At 45.8% G+C, this 13,812-nt stretch overlaps 1 protein-coding gene across 1 annotated transcript in view; it reads right to left on the reverse strand.

The window, feature by feature from the left end:
• Positions 1-13,812, reverse strand: part of FBXO10 (F-box protein 10) — a 43,016-nt gene that overhangs the window by 14,704 nt on the left and 14,500 nt on the right. Inside the window, exons 3-6 of the mRNA XM_018052187.1 lie at positions 7,386-7,976; positions 3,734-4,555; positions 1,849-1,998; positions 501-637 (exon numbers count right to left, since the gene is read on the reverse strand). Of these exons, the coding sequence (XP_017907676.1) occupies positions 501-637; positions 1,849-1,998; positions 3,734-4,555; positions 7,386-7,970 (1,694 nt within the window). The 5' untranslated portion in view covers positions 7,971-7,976. The remainder of the gene's footprint in view (positions 1-500; positions 638-1,848; positions 1,999-3,733; positions 4,556-7,385; positions 7,977-13,812) is intronic.

The following is a 13,812-nucleotide window of genomic DNA, read 5'->3' on the forward strand; positions in this document are numbered from 1 at the left end:
AGGTCAGATGTAGCCTCCAATCTTAATACAGCATCCCACGTAGCCACTAGCAACTGATCAGAGTCGTCAAGTGAGTTGAAATCTCTATGCCATATAGGATAATAATGCTAAGATAGGACTTAGCATTATTTCTGGACACACATGTCCTTTTCCAGACTAGAGTAAGCTCTGAGGGAGCAGAGTCTGCCTGGTTTACCTTTGTTATCATTATTAGAAGTGCCCAATAATTCTTGCTGAATAGAATGGCGCCACATAATTAACTTGCAGGGAACACAGACACAAAGGCACAGAACACAGATAATATAACACAGAAGGCTGTGTTACTGAGGTGGGATTGTGGGTGAAGTCTGTCTCTTCTCTGCTTGCATGTATACAGTTGCTTTAGTAAACAAAAATGGTTTCAAATGAAGCAAAGACAGGAAGCAGGGAACCAGAGATGAAAGAAGAAGAAAGGGACCATGGGTGAGCAGGGTGGTCTGAGTACAGAGGCACATACATACCTCACGACTGGATTTCCATGGTACAGGATGTAAATGCCAGCCTCCTTGTTTGAAAAGATTTGATTGTTCCGGATGATGCCTTTCCCATTGCCAAGGACAACAATGCCAGAGCGAAGGCCGTGGTGGATCTGGTTACACTGCAGGTGAACAGGAGACACCACAGAAGGCAGATGAGACACGCCGGTGAGCAGCAGAGGGCTCAGTGCTGCCCCACGGCAGGGCCAGGATGCAATAGCAGAAGAAAACATGTCACGGCGGGATCCCAAGCACAAAACAAAGGGAATGGATTGGGGGTGGCCCTGCCTCTCTGCACAGGTGCACACATGGATACCAGTCAGAGAGATGCCCAAGAGAGGAAACTACCCCGCCCAGACTCTTGGGATGTATTAATAGTTACATCCTGACACTTAATGCTGAGGGCTCTTGCCTTCATCTACAATGCACAGTACTGAAAATTTCTGAGCCTCCAAAGAGCATGATCATCATCAAGGCCACATCACCCCAGGGCCCCGGGGGCAGAGCCCCAATACGTGGGAACACTGACTAAGCACAAGCCTCAGGGACCACTCAGGGAAGGGAGGGGGACTGTGGAAGGTGTAGCCCCAGGGAGCTTAGGTTTCCCATGAGCCAGGAGGCCACCAGAAGGTATACGAGCTACAAGGACCCCTGGAGGTATTTCTGCCAAACTCCTCTGTGCAAATGGGGAAAGAGACCCAGGGTCATACAGTACATTTGTGGCAGAGCCGGATCTGAAACCTAGCTTTTCTGTTTCCCAGTTAGTTGCTTTTTGCATACTGATTAAAATCTTAGGTTCTTATAATTGTTTCACTCTGCTAATTTACAGCCTAAGTACAATCATATATTTAAACCAAGAAGCTAGCTGTTTCTTTTCCAAAACTATTTCACAAAAACAAAGTTTGCTTTAAAATGTTTCCTGCTGCAGGAGCTCCTATTCTTATTGGTTTCCAGGTCTCCCCCTGAAGGATCCGGCAGACTCACCAGGGTAACCAAGTGTTTTTCAGGGCAGACATCATATCTTTATTCTTACTGAACTCAAAACCCACAAGAGCATATCCGGGCTGCAGGAAGGAAGGCCCTGTGAACTTCCCTATCTGCTGGGTCCTCATCCTTGCTGGGGGAGACTTCAGGGATGTGATTTATCCAAAGTCACCTTCAACACGCGGAAGAAGAGACCAGAGTCACAAGGACACACAGAGGAAAGGACAGGAATGACTTGCAAGCAGGAAGCAACAGGAATCTAAAATGGTCGCATTTGCTTCGACATCCTAGAAAAGGTTTCTGAGAACTAGGAGCCACCCTGAAAGGGGCACCAAGATGGAGGAAGTACCAGAATGAGAGGGTTGGACTTCTTCCGGATGTCCACACCGGCCTCCGCGTTGTGGCAGATGTTGTTGCCAGCGATCAGGCCGCCACCCTCCAAGCGAAGAAAGATGCCCGATGCTCTGCAGTGGTGGATGTGGTTCCTGAGCATGATGATCTAGGCAGGGAAGAAACAGCCATTCATTTTCTGGTTACAAAGGTTATTTTTAAAAACCTGCTCAGGGAGCACCTGAGTTTCCTCCTTCCTGTCTGGTCTGTGCAGATCTGCCTGACGCCAGCTCAGTTGCTCTCGCCATGCGCTCACAAGGAGGGAGCATCTCGATGCCCTTCCCGGTTTGGTCCTGCAGCCTCTGTACCAACCTCATACCTGTTCTTCACTAAACCCTGGATGGAAGCTTGGCCCTGGGCTCCACATCCACAGCCTCAGAGTAGGATGGAAGGGATGCTTAGATGAGATGGGATTAGGCAGGCTGCTAACTCCACATGAAGAGTTCCCCAGAGGTCTGAGGGCACAGCTACTTTAAACGGAACCAAGTGCCAATTCCACAGGCACTTCTGCTGGACTTCACCTGCCTAAGGAAGTGCTAGAGGGTAAGGTAACTCACAGGCGCTCCTTGCCCACCTTCCCTTTGGCTTTTCACTTGTAAGACAAATACCCATTCTTGCCCACTCTGCATCTCTCTTAATGTATTATCTTGGGGTGGAAAACCCACTGGAATTCCAAACTAAGAGACAGTTAGAAATGTTAGTATAGGGATAAGGAAGCCTCTTTAAAACAAGATACCATAACCTGGCACACAGCTTATTAAGAAGATGTACTGCCACTTACGCTTTCTTTTTATATTTTATGTTTTTTAAAAAACTGTGTATTAATAATAAAATATATTATGTGAAGGTAAATTGTGTACTAACAATAAACAATATATTGCATTAGAGTTAAGTCCTGGGAGGGGTAAAGTATAATGCAAGTACAATTTCAAGGAGATGCTTTCCGCTTATGATGGAGAAAGTTAGAAAGAGTATTGCTCCCACAAGAAGAATCTCTGAATCCATGAGAGCTGAGGTTGCAGGACCACCAACGAGCCTGGAATCTAAGGGAAAAAGGTACCTCCAAGGACATGACACGGGAGTATCTGCTGGTTTGAAAAGACACAGGTGCCATGCTAGCCAGAAAGAAGAGTTTGGCCAACTGTTTTCACAACTTGTTAAAAGCCAAGTGTGAATCAGTGAGAGCACAGAAGCCCCAGGAGTAGTTGCATCTGTTCATTTCTCCACAGATCATCCCAGGTGCTCACGGAGAAAGGCTGAGGGCCGGACAAGAGGCCAGAGATGCCTCCCTCCTGCTGGGCACTTGGTGGGAAAGGACAGTCACTTTGGAAAAAGCACTAAGCCCCTCTTGGATTTCCCCCCTCATTTTCCCAGAGAACAAGCTTTAAGCAGCTGGGTGAAGAGCTGCAAACCCTGCGGCTCTCATGGGGGGTGGTGGAAGACAGAAAAACAATAAATCCTTTATCCCTCAGGGATGTGGGAGGAAAATGTTTTGGTCTTGAGGGGTTAGAATTCCCCTCCTAGTGCAGGAGGTGAGGCAGGACCACTGCAAAGGGCCCACTGCCAAGGTCCTAAACCCATGGACACACCTACCCAAGACTAAGGATGAATGGGGATACCAGAAACTCCTTACCAGGACAGCTCTGCCTCATTCAAGTCAGATGATGGACATGGGGCAAGTGTGCATTATAAGCTTAAGAGATGATGACTTTTAAAACAGTGCAGACTAGCTCCATCCAAGCCCTCCTGCATACAACCACTGAAGCCCTCTCACCACTCAAAAATCATGTTCCTGGTGACCTAGCGAGGCCTCATGGGTCTGCACAGTAAGCCTATGACAGCACCTTGCTATTATGTATACACCGCACCGCGTAAGTCAGGTTCCGGAAGATGTTTCCTTCCATCTTGGCTCGGCCGTAAGAGCAAACAAAAACACCTCCCTTGCCGTCCCGGAAGAGGCACTTGCGGATGAGGCAGCCCTGCACAGAGCTGGCCAGTGCCATGGCCTCCCTGTCCTTCTGCAGCTCCTGCTGCAGGGAGTTCAGCACCAGGCAGCTGGGCAGCTGGATGGAGGCTCCGGGCAGCGGTGGGCCCAAAAAAGAGCCCCCCAGGACCGGCCGTGGGCCCTGCACTTGGTAGGACAGTCTGTATGTGAGCTGGTCCTCGTCCTCGTCCTCACCGCTGGGACTCAGGCCTCCATCGCTGCTGTCTGGGGTCCGGGCCACCCTCTCCCCATTGCTGCCCACCTCTGCCTCCTGTGAGCCAGCCGTGGGGGAGCCGGTGGCTAGGCTGGTGGGGCTCTGGCTGCCCTCAATGACAATGCCACAGGTCCTCGGGCTCCAGGCCTGGTCCCTGCTCTCCAGGTCGAGGGACATTAAAGAGTCTGAGTCCTCGGTAGGGAGCACGCCGGGAGAGGACCTGATGAGCCCTAAGAGGTGCGTGTAGGCCCAGTTGTTCTCTGAGGATGGGTGGCCCTCGACAGTCACCGAGTTGTTTTCACTGCCCACGAATTCACAGTTTTCCAGGACACACAGGGGCACGTTGTGCAGAAAGACATGAGTGTTCTTGAAGGAGCAAAACTTCACTTGGCAGGTGCCCGGGCCGTGGACCTGGATGTGCCCATTCTCGAAGTTGCAGTTGTCAAACTGGACGTGACCTGAAGTTGTCTGGGGGATGAGAGAGAGACAGTGGGTGTAACAGGGATAAGAGCTGTTTTGCTTGTCAGAGCTCTGACTGCTCCAGAGGGGGTGGTGCCTCAGGAGGCCTTCTGTTCTGCTGGTCATGTTCCCTTCCCCACAGGGTGCATGTCTGCCAGCCCCGGAGGAACCGGCAGCTGCTCTGCATGATGGAAGCTGCCTGCCCTTCTCTCCCTCCAGTCCCAAAGGGCGGGGACAGGAGTGGAAATGGAGAACGGCAGAAAAGTTCACTCTGCAGCAGGGCCCTTCCCCAGCCCCTCAAATCTCAAGGAAATCCTACCAATGCTCGTGAAGCACTTAGGGTAAGGAGTGTGGGGGTGATCTGCAGAAGGGGGAAGATGCTGAATGCTCAGAGGGATGATGGGGGAAACGGAATCCGCACATGTTAATACTGGACGTGAACCAGGAAACTATCACTCTAGGGATCATTAGAAATGATGGGGATGCTTACAATTTCCACAGACCCAGGAGCTGGCTGGGATGCAAGCCCAACTTTACCAAGCCCTCTGATGGGTAAGGATCCCACGCGGTGCCTCAGTTTCAGAGAGACTGGGTCTCACTCTCCAAAGCACTCTCCGTTCACTGTCATCCTCCCATGGTCCTGCAAGCCAGCCTCCACCTGAGCCTGCGGACTGCAGCTCGCCAGAGGTCAGCCTAGTGTCTGCACTCAGGACGGAGCCGGCGAAGTGGGAGGGCTGACAGAGGCCAAGGTGGCCAGGAGGGGCTGTGCCAGCAGTGGGAGGTGCTGGGAGTCTGCGTGGGAACTAAAGCTGGTGCACAACCAGAGCAGGAGACAGCAGGCTTGCCACAGCCGGCAGCACAGAGGCTAATGAGTGCGGCCGCAGGGCCCAGCTCCTAGCTCTGCCTCTCCCAAGGGTGTAACCTCAGGCCGACGTGTCACTGCTCCAAGCCTCAGTTTCTCAGTCTACAATACAGGGCTCCCAAGCTAACAAAGCACCAGGCATGGAGCCAGGCACAAAGATGGCATGTGATAAAAGCCAGCTATTATCACCGTGGAGAGCAGAGTCCTCTGGGGTAGGGGAGTGCTGAGCCCCACGGCACAACTTACTTGAGCCCTCAGCTCTGCAGGCCTCACAGAGAGGCCTGGCTGCTCTGTATTTCTGAAGAAGAACTGTTTCTGAATTTCACACCAAGTTCCATGAGATGTATTTGAACCATAAAAGGAGGGAAGGTCCCATGATCCCGTTCAGTAATCCTTGGACAATTTTACATTCTCCAGCAGTGATCTCCCTTGAGAGCTTGTCCCAGGACTTAACTCCCCTCAACCTGTCTAGTTCTTCCCTAGGGCTAACCTAACTTTTTCCTGATGCAATTTAAGTCTATTTTTTCTTACTTGGTCCCTTCTGTAGAAAAACACTGGCTCTCTAGAGATGCAAAGCCACTGCCAGGGTTCTCCTCAAAAGTCATATAAACAGCTGTGAAATCACCCTGGCCTTGGCATTTTTTCAGGCAGGGTGATTCTGGCCCCTTGTCCTGTTGTTGGTTAAAAGACAGTCATGGACTGAGCACTAATATATGCCAAGCACTGAGGCAGGAAGTGGGCTGAGCTACGAAGACATCTACGGCCAAGACCTACCCCTTGAAGATCTGTGGCTACACTGATGAGGGGGAAGCAGAGGCTGAAATGAACATCTTACTCCAAGAATAAATGTCTATGAAATGTGAAGGGTGTGGAAATGAACAATTCTTTTGGGTCTGTAGATCAGCAGTGGAAGACCTCATCAGTCCTTCTGAAATGTTCTAGGTCTAATTAGCAAGCAGCCTTTCAAGCTTCACGGAAGACAGTACAATGTAATTTCAGAAGCGCTTAGGCTCAAAGACCTAGATTTGAGGTCTAACCTAATTTTCCACTTGAGAAAGTTACTCAGTGTCCCTCATCTGCAAAATGGGGACACATCTCCTTTGTCTACCACAAGTTTGTTGTGAGACCACTGATGCAAAGTCACCTGTATTATGATTACAGGTTTTGAACCCTAGTTCTGTCCCTTACAAAGTCTGAGACCCTTGCTGAGGCTCCGTTTGCTTGTCTGTAAAGCCAGCTGACACTACCCATCTTAATCATGCTGTAAGGACATGTCTGGCACCCAGTAAGCACATCATCAATGAGCGGTGGCATAAAGATCATTATGAACCTGACAGATAATCTGGTCGTTACTGGCAGAATAGAGGTGGTGTAATTTTTGTTGACAAAGTACAAAATCCATGCACTGTAGTCAGTTTCTACGCAATGTAAAAGCTGCAGACTGTTCTGCCAGGAGCTACCAAAAAGCTACCGTGCTTGCCTCTGAAAACAACTGCTCTGTTCCTAGAAGGAATATGTCGTTCTGATATTTTCCGACTCTCCCTCCAGTCACTCTTGGCAAAAGCCAGACCTTCCTCGACCCTCCCCAGAGTGGGGCTAACTTTCTGAAGGACACTGGGCTGCAGAGCGTCCCCTCTTTGGCCATCTCTCTGGGAAGGCTGCCTGTTACCATGCAGCATGCTCCTAGAACCTGGCTTTCCCACCTGGCTGCTGTAGCTGTGGCCCCAGGTGGTCCAGTTTGGAAGGGAAGAAGTACAAGGCAATTTTGACCTCCAGTGAGGGAACAAAGCAGAATGTTGATCTTTACTGATTCCCGTGCCTCCTTCTCAACTGGTATAGAACTCAAGAGGACTGTGTTATATAGGAATAATGACTGAACTCTCAATTCCAACAAGAAAGGGGTTATAAACCCACTGAGAAGAGGCCAAGACTCAGAGTCAGGCTGGGAGAGGCCATCCATCGGAGGTGGACACCCACCTTAAACATGAAGGGTGAGAACCAGGCCGGCATGAAGACAAGGTTGCACAGGCGTGTGGTCGAGCACTGCTGGTCAATGCTGGCCAGCAGGGCCACTTCGCCTAGCTTCCCGTGGCCTACAATCTCCACAGGCACCTTCAGGATGATTTCACCTTGCTCTTCGTGCAGACCTGGGAACAGCAGGATTCGGTCAAACAGGCTGGACATGGCCAGGGCACTGCCTAGGCTGTGAAACTCATGGCCTGGCCCGACACTCAGGGTCCGGCGCGTCCTCCTCCGGCGAAACAGAGAAAAGCAGACAGAGGTCTCCAAGATGGCAGCATTCTTGGTCCAGGTCTTGGAGGCAAGGTAATGCTGCTTGAAGGCCTCCCTCCAAGACTCAGGCTCCACATCGGGCTGGTTGGGCCAGTTGGGGTGGCGGCACTCAGCACAGCCCAGATACAGCTGCCGCCAGCGAGTCCTGTCGAGACTGAGGATCAGTTCACGCCAGGCCCTGCACACCAGGCTGCAGCGGCCCAGGTCAGGAAGGGGCAGGTAGGCTAAGATCATGCGCCACAGCTCCAGGGGGAGGCCGCCAGCCTCCATGGTCACCTGGGACACAGACACAGAACAAAAGAGGTTTTTGTCTACCCTGCTTATGGTCCCCTTTCTTAAAATATCCCGACACCATAGAAATACAAAGGATTGTAAGAGGCTACTACAAGCAACTATGCCAATAAAATGGAAAACCTAGAAGAAATGGACAAATTCATAGATAGGAACAATCTTCCAAGACTGAACCAGGAAGAAATAGAAAAATATAAAAACAGACCAATCACAAGTACTGAAATTGAAACCATGATTAAGAAACTTCCAACAAACAAAAATCCAGGACCAGATGGCTTCACGGGCGAATACTAGCAAACATCTAGAGAAGAGTTAACACCTGTCCTTCTGAAACTATTCCAAAAAATGGTAGAGGAAGGAATACTTCCAAAATCATTCTATGGGGCCACCATCACTCTGATATCAAAACCAGACAAAGATACCAAACAAAAAAAGAAAAGAAAACTACAAGGCAATATCACTGATGAACATAGATGCAAAAATCTCTAACAAAATACTAGCAAACTGAATCCAACAACATATTAAAAGGACCATACACAATGACCAAGTGGGATTTATCCCAGGGATGCAAAGACTTTTCAGTAAACACAAAATAATCAGTGTGATACACCACATGAAAAAATTGAAGGATAAAAACCATATGATCATCTCAAAAGATGCAGAAAAAGCTTTTGACAAAATTCAACACCCATCTGTGATTTAAAAAAAACCCTCTTCAAAAAGTGGGCACAGAGGGAACTTACCTCTACATAACAAAGGCCAATTATGACAAAGCCAAAGCTAACATTGTCCTCAACAGTGGAAAGGTGAAAGCATTTCCTCTAAGATCAGAAACAAGACAAGGATGTCCACTCTTGCCACTTTTATTCAACACAGTCCTAACCACAGCAATCACAGAAGAAAAAGAAACAAAAGGAATCCAAATTGTAAGGGAAGTAAAACTATCATTGCTTGTAGATGACATGATACTATACTTACAAAATCCTAAAGATGCTACCAGAAAAATACTAGAACTAATCAATGAATTCGGTAAAGTTGCAGGACACAGAAATCTCTTGCATTTCTATACACTAACAACAAAAGATCAGAAAGAGAAATTAAGGAAACAATTTGATTTACCACTGCATCAGAAAGAATAAAATACCTATTAAACTTACCTAAGGAGGCAAAGGGGCTTCCCTGGTGGCTCAGACAGTAAAGAATCTGCCTGCAGTGCACAAGACTTGGGTTTGATGTCTGGGTTGGGAAAATCCCCTGAAGAAGGAAATGGCAACTCCAGTATTCTTGCCTAGAGAATCCCATGGACAGAGGAGCCTGGTGGGCTACAAGTGCATGGGACTGCAAGAGTTGAACCTGACTGAGCAACTAACTTTTAATTTTATATGCAGAGTACATCATGAGAAATGCTGGGCTGGATGAAGCACAAGCTGGAATCAAGATTGCCAGGAGAAATATCAATAACTTCAGATACTCAGACGACACCACCCTTATGGCAGAAACTGAAGAAGAACTAAAGAGCCTCTTGATGAAAGTGAAAGAGGAGAGTGAAAAAGTTGGCTTAAAGCTCAACATTCAGAAAACTAAGATCATGGCATCCACTCCCATCACTTCATGGCAAATAGATGGGGAAACAATGGAAACAGTGAGAGACTTTATTTTTTCTGGGCTCCAAAATCACTGTAAATGGTGACTGCAGCCATGAAATTAAGAGACACTTACTCCTTGGAAGGAAAGTTATGACCAACCTAGATAGCATATTAAAAAGCAGAGACATTACTTCGCCAACAAAGGTCTGTCTAGTCAAGGCTATGGTTTTTCCAGTAGTCATGTATGTGAGAGTTGGACTATAAAGTAAGCTGAGTGCTGAAGAATTGATGCTTTTGTACTGTGGTGTTGGAGAAGACTCTTGAGAGTCCCTTGGACTGCAAGGAGATCCAACCAGTCAATCGTAAAGGAAGTTAGTCCCGAATATTCATTGGAAGGACTGATGTTAAAGCTGAAACTCCAATACTTTGGCCACCTGATGCGAAGAGCTGACTCATTTGAAAAGACCCTGATGCTGGGAAAGATTGAAGGCGGGAGGAGAAAGGGACGACAGAAGATGAGATGGTTGGGTGGCATCACTGACTCAATAGACATGAGTTTGAGTAAACTCTGGGAATTGGTGATGGACAGGCAGGCCTGGCGTGCTGCAGTCCATGGGGTACCAAAGAGCTGGACATGACTGAGTGACTGAACTAAACTGAACTGAGCAACTAACACATATAGACCTACACACAAGGAGGCAAAAGACCTGTGCTCTGAAAACTATAGGATCTTGATGAAAGAAATTGAAGATGACACAAACAGATGGAAAGATACACCATGTTCTTGAATCAGAAGAATCAATACTGTCAAAATGACTATACTACCTAAGGCAATCTACAGATTCAATGCAATACCTGTCAAATTACCAACGGCATTTTCCACAGAACTAGAACAGGATTTTTAAAATTTTCATGCAAACATAAAAGACTCCAAATAGCCAATGCAATCTTATGAAAGCAAAATGGGGCTGGAGGAATCAGGTGCCTTGATTTCAGACTATACTACAAAGCTACACTAATCAAAATAGTATGGTAGTGGCACCCACAAAAAAAAGAAGTATAAACCAATAAATCAAACAGGACAGAAAGCCCAGAAATGAACCTAGCACCTATGGTCAATTAATCTATGTCAAAGGAGGCAAGGATATATAAGGGAGAAAAGAGTCTCTTCAATAAGTGATGCTAGGAAAACTAGACAGCTATATGTAAAAGAATGAAATTCAAACATTCTCTAACACCATACACAAACTCAAAATGGATTAGAAATCTAAATGGAAGACCAGCTACTATAAAATTTTTAAGAGGAAAACATAGAACACTCTTTGATGTAAATCACAGCAGTATCTTTTTGGATCCACCTCCTAGAGTCATAAAAATAAAAACAAAAATAGACAAATGGGACCTAATTAAACATAAAAGCTTTTGCACAGCAAAGGAAACCATAAACAAAATGAAAAAAACACTCAAATAATAGAAGAAAATATTCGCCAGTGAGGTGACCAACATGGGATTAATCTCCAAAATATGCAAACAGCTCATGCATCTCAGTATCAAAAAAACAAACGACCTAATCAAAAATAGGCAGAAGACATTTCTCCAAAGAGGACATACAGATAGCCAAGAGGCACATGAAAATATGCTCAACATCGCTAATTATTAGAGAAATGCAAATCAAAACCACTGTGAAGTATTACCTCACACCAGTCAGAATGGCCAATGGCCATCATCAAAAAGTCAACAAACAATAAATACTAGAGAGGGTGTGGAGAAAAGGAACCTCTCCTACACTGTTGGTGGGAACATAAATTGGTACAACCACTAAGGAGAACAGTATAGACGTTCCTAAAAAAAACTAAAAATAGAGCTACCATATGATCCAGCAATCCCACTCCTGAGTGTATATCCACAGCAAAATGTAATTAGAAGAAATACATGTACCCCAATGTTCATTGCAGCTGATAAGTCTCCCTTGAGGAACTCTCTGAGCTCAGAGACGATTCCCTTCCTTGCAAATGTCACATTCTTTGTTGTTCCATTTGGCATTATTTACTATATATTTACAACATTAATCCATGGGGATCCATGCAGCAACAGGGATTTCTATAACCAGGTAACTCTTAAAAATATATATATATTCCCACAGAAAAAGCATTTGATAAAATCCAACATCTATTCATTGGAGAAGGCAATGGCACCCCACTCCAGTACTCTTGCTTGGAAAACCCCATGGACAGAGGAGCCTGGTAGGCTGCAGTCCATGGGGTTTCTAGGAGTCAGACACGACTAGGAGACTTCGTTTTCACTTTTCACTTTCATGGACTGGAGAAGGAAATGGCAACCCACTCCAGTGTTCTTGCCTGGAGAATCCCAGGGACCAGGGAGCCTGGTGGGCTGCCGTCTATGGGGTCGCACAGAGTCGGACACGACTGAAGCGATTTAGCAGCAGCAACATCTATTCATAATAAAAAATCTCACTAAGGTAGGTATAGAAGGACTATATCTCAACATAATAAAAGTTATTAATATTTACAGTAAACCCACAGCCAACATAATAAACAGTAAAAAGTTGAACAGTAAAAAGCTGAAAGCCTTCCCACTAAATTCAGGAATAAGACAAGGATACCCACTCTCACCACTTCTGTTCAACATTGTATTGGAAGCTCTAGCCACAAAAATCAGACAACAAAGAAAATAAAAGGTATCCAAATTGGAAAAAAGGTAAAACTGTCACTATTTGCAGATGACAAGATACTCTCTCTATACAAAGTCACCACATAAAAACTATTAGAATAAATGAATTTAGCAAGGTAGCAGGATATAAGATTAACATAGGGAAATCTGTTGCATTTCTTTACACAAACAATAAAATATCAGAAACAGAAAGTAACAACCCTGTTTAAAACCATGTCAAAGCAAACAAAAAGCAACTTAGGAATAAACTTATTCAAGGAAGTGAAAGACTGATATGTTCAAAGCTATAATACACTGCAGAGAAGGCAATGGCACCTCACTCCAGTACTCTTGCCTGGACAATCCCATGGGCAGAGGAGCCTGGTAGGCTGCAGTCCATGGGGTCGCTAGGAGTCGGACACGACTGAGCGACTTCACTTTCACTTTTCACTTTCATGCATTGGAGAAGGAAATGGCAACCCACTCCAGTGTTCTTGCCTGGAGAATCCCAGACGGGGGAGCCTGGTGGGCTGCCATCTATGGGGTCGCACAGAGTCGGACACAGCTGAAGCGACTTAGCAGCAGCAGCATAATACACTGATAAAGGAAACTGAAGATGATTCAAAGAAATGGAAAACTATCCAATGCTCTTGGACTGGAAGAATGAATACTATTAAAATGACCATACAACTCAAAGTAATCTACAGGTTCAGTGCAATCCTTATCAAAATACCTGTGAAAAATTATATTTTTCACAGAACTAGAACAAATAATCCTAAAATTTATATGGAACCACAAAAGATCCAGAATTGTCAAAGCAATTCTAAGTGAGTGCCAATTCTGAGAAAAAAGAACAAAGCTGAAAGTTATAACCCTTCCAGACTTCAGACTATATTACAAAGATATAGCAATCAAAACAGTATAGCACTGGCACAAAAACAGCCATATAGACCAATGGAACAGACTTGAGAGCCCAAAATCAAACCCACACACCTACAGTCAAATTAATTTATGACAAAGAAGCCAAGAATATACAATGGAGAAAGGACAGTCTCTTCAACAAGTGGTGTGAGGAAAGACGGACAGCAACATGTCAATCAATGAAACTAGAGCACTCCCTCATACTACATACAAAAATAAACTCAAAATGGTTCAAAGACCTAAAGGTAAGACATGACACCATAAACCCCCCACAAGAGAACACAGGCAAAACATTCTGTGACATAAATTGTAGCAACGTTTTCTTAGATCAGTCTGGCAAGGCAAAAGAAATAAAAGCAACATTTAACTTTTGCACAACAAAGGAAACCATCAACAAAATGAAAAGACAATCTACAAAAGGAGAAAATATGTGCAATGTGGCTGACAAGGGGTTAATGCCCCACATACACAAACAACTCAATATTAAAATGAAACAAAAACCAAAACTGCCCAATCAGAAAATAGACAAAAGACCTAAATAGACATCTCTCCAAAGAAGACATATAGATAGTCAACAGGCACCTGAAAAGATGCTCAACATTGCTAATTATTAGAGAAATGCAAATCCAAACCACAATGACGTG

The sequence above is a fragment of the Capra hircus genome, chromosome 8 (genome assembly GCF_001704415.2).
Source record: "Capra hircus breed San Clemente chromosome 8, ASM170441v1, whole genome shotgun sequence".
Lineage (NCBI taxonomy): Eukaryota > Metazoa > Chordata > Mammalia > Artiodactyla > Bovidae > Capra > Capra hircus.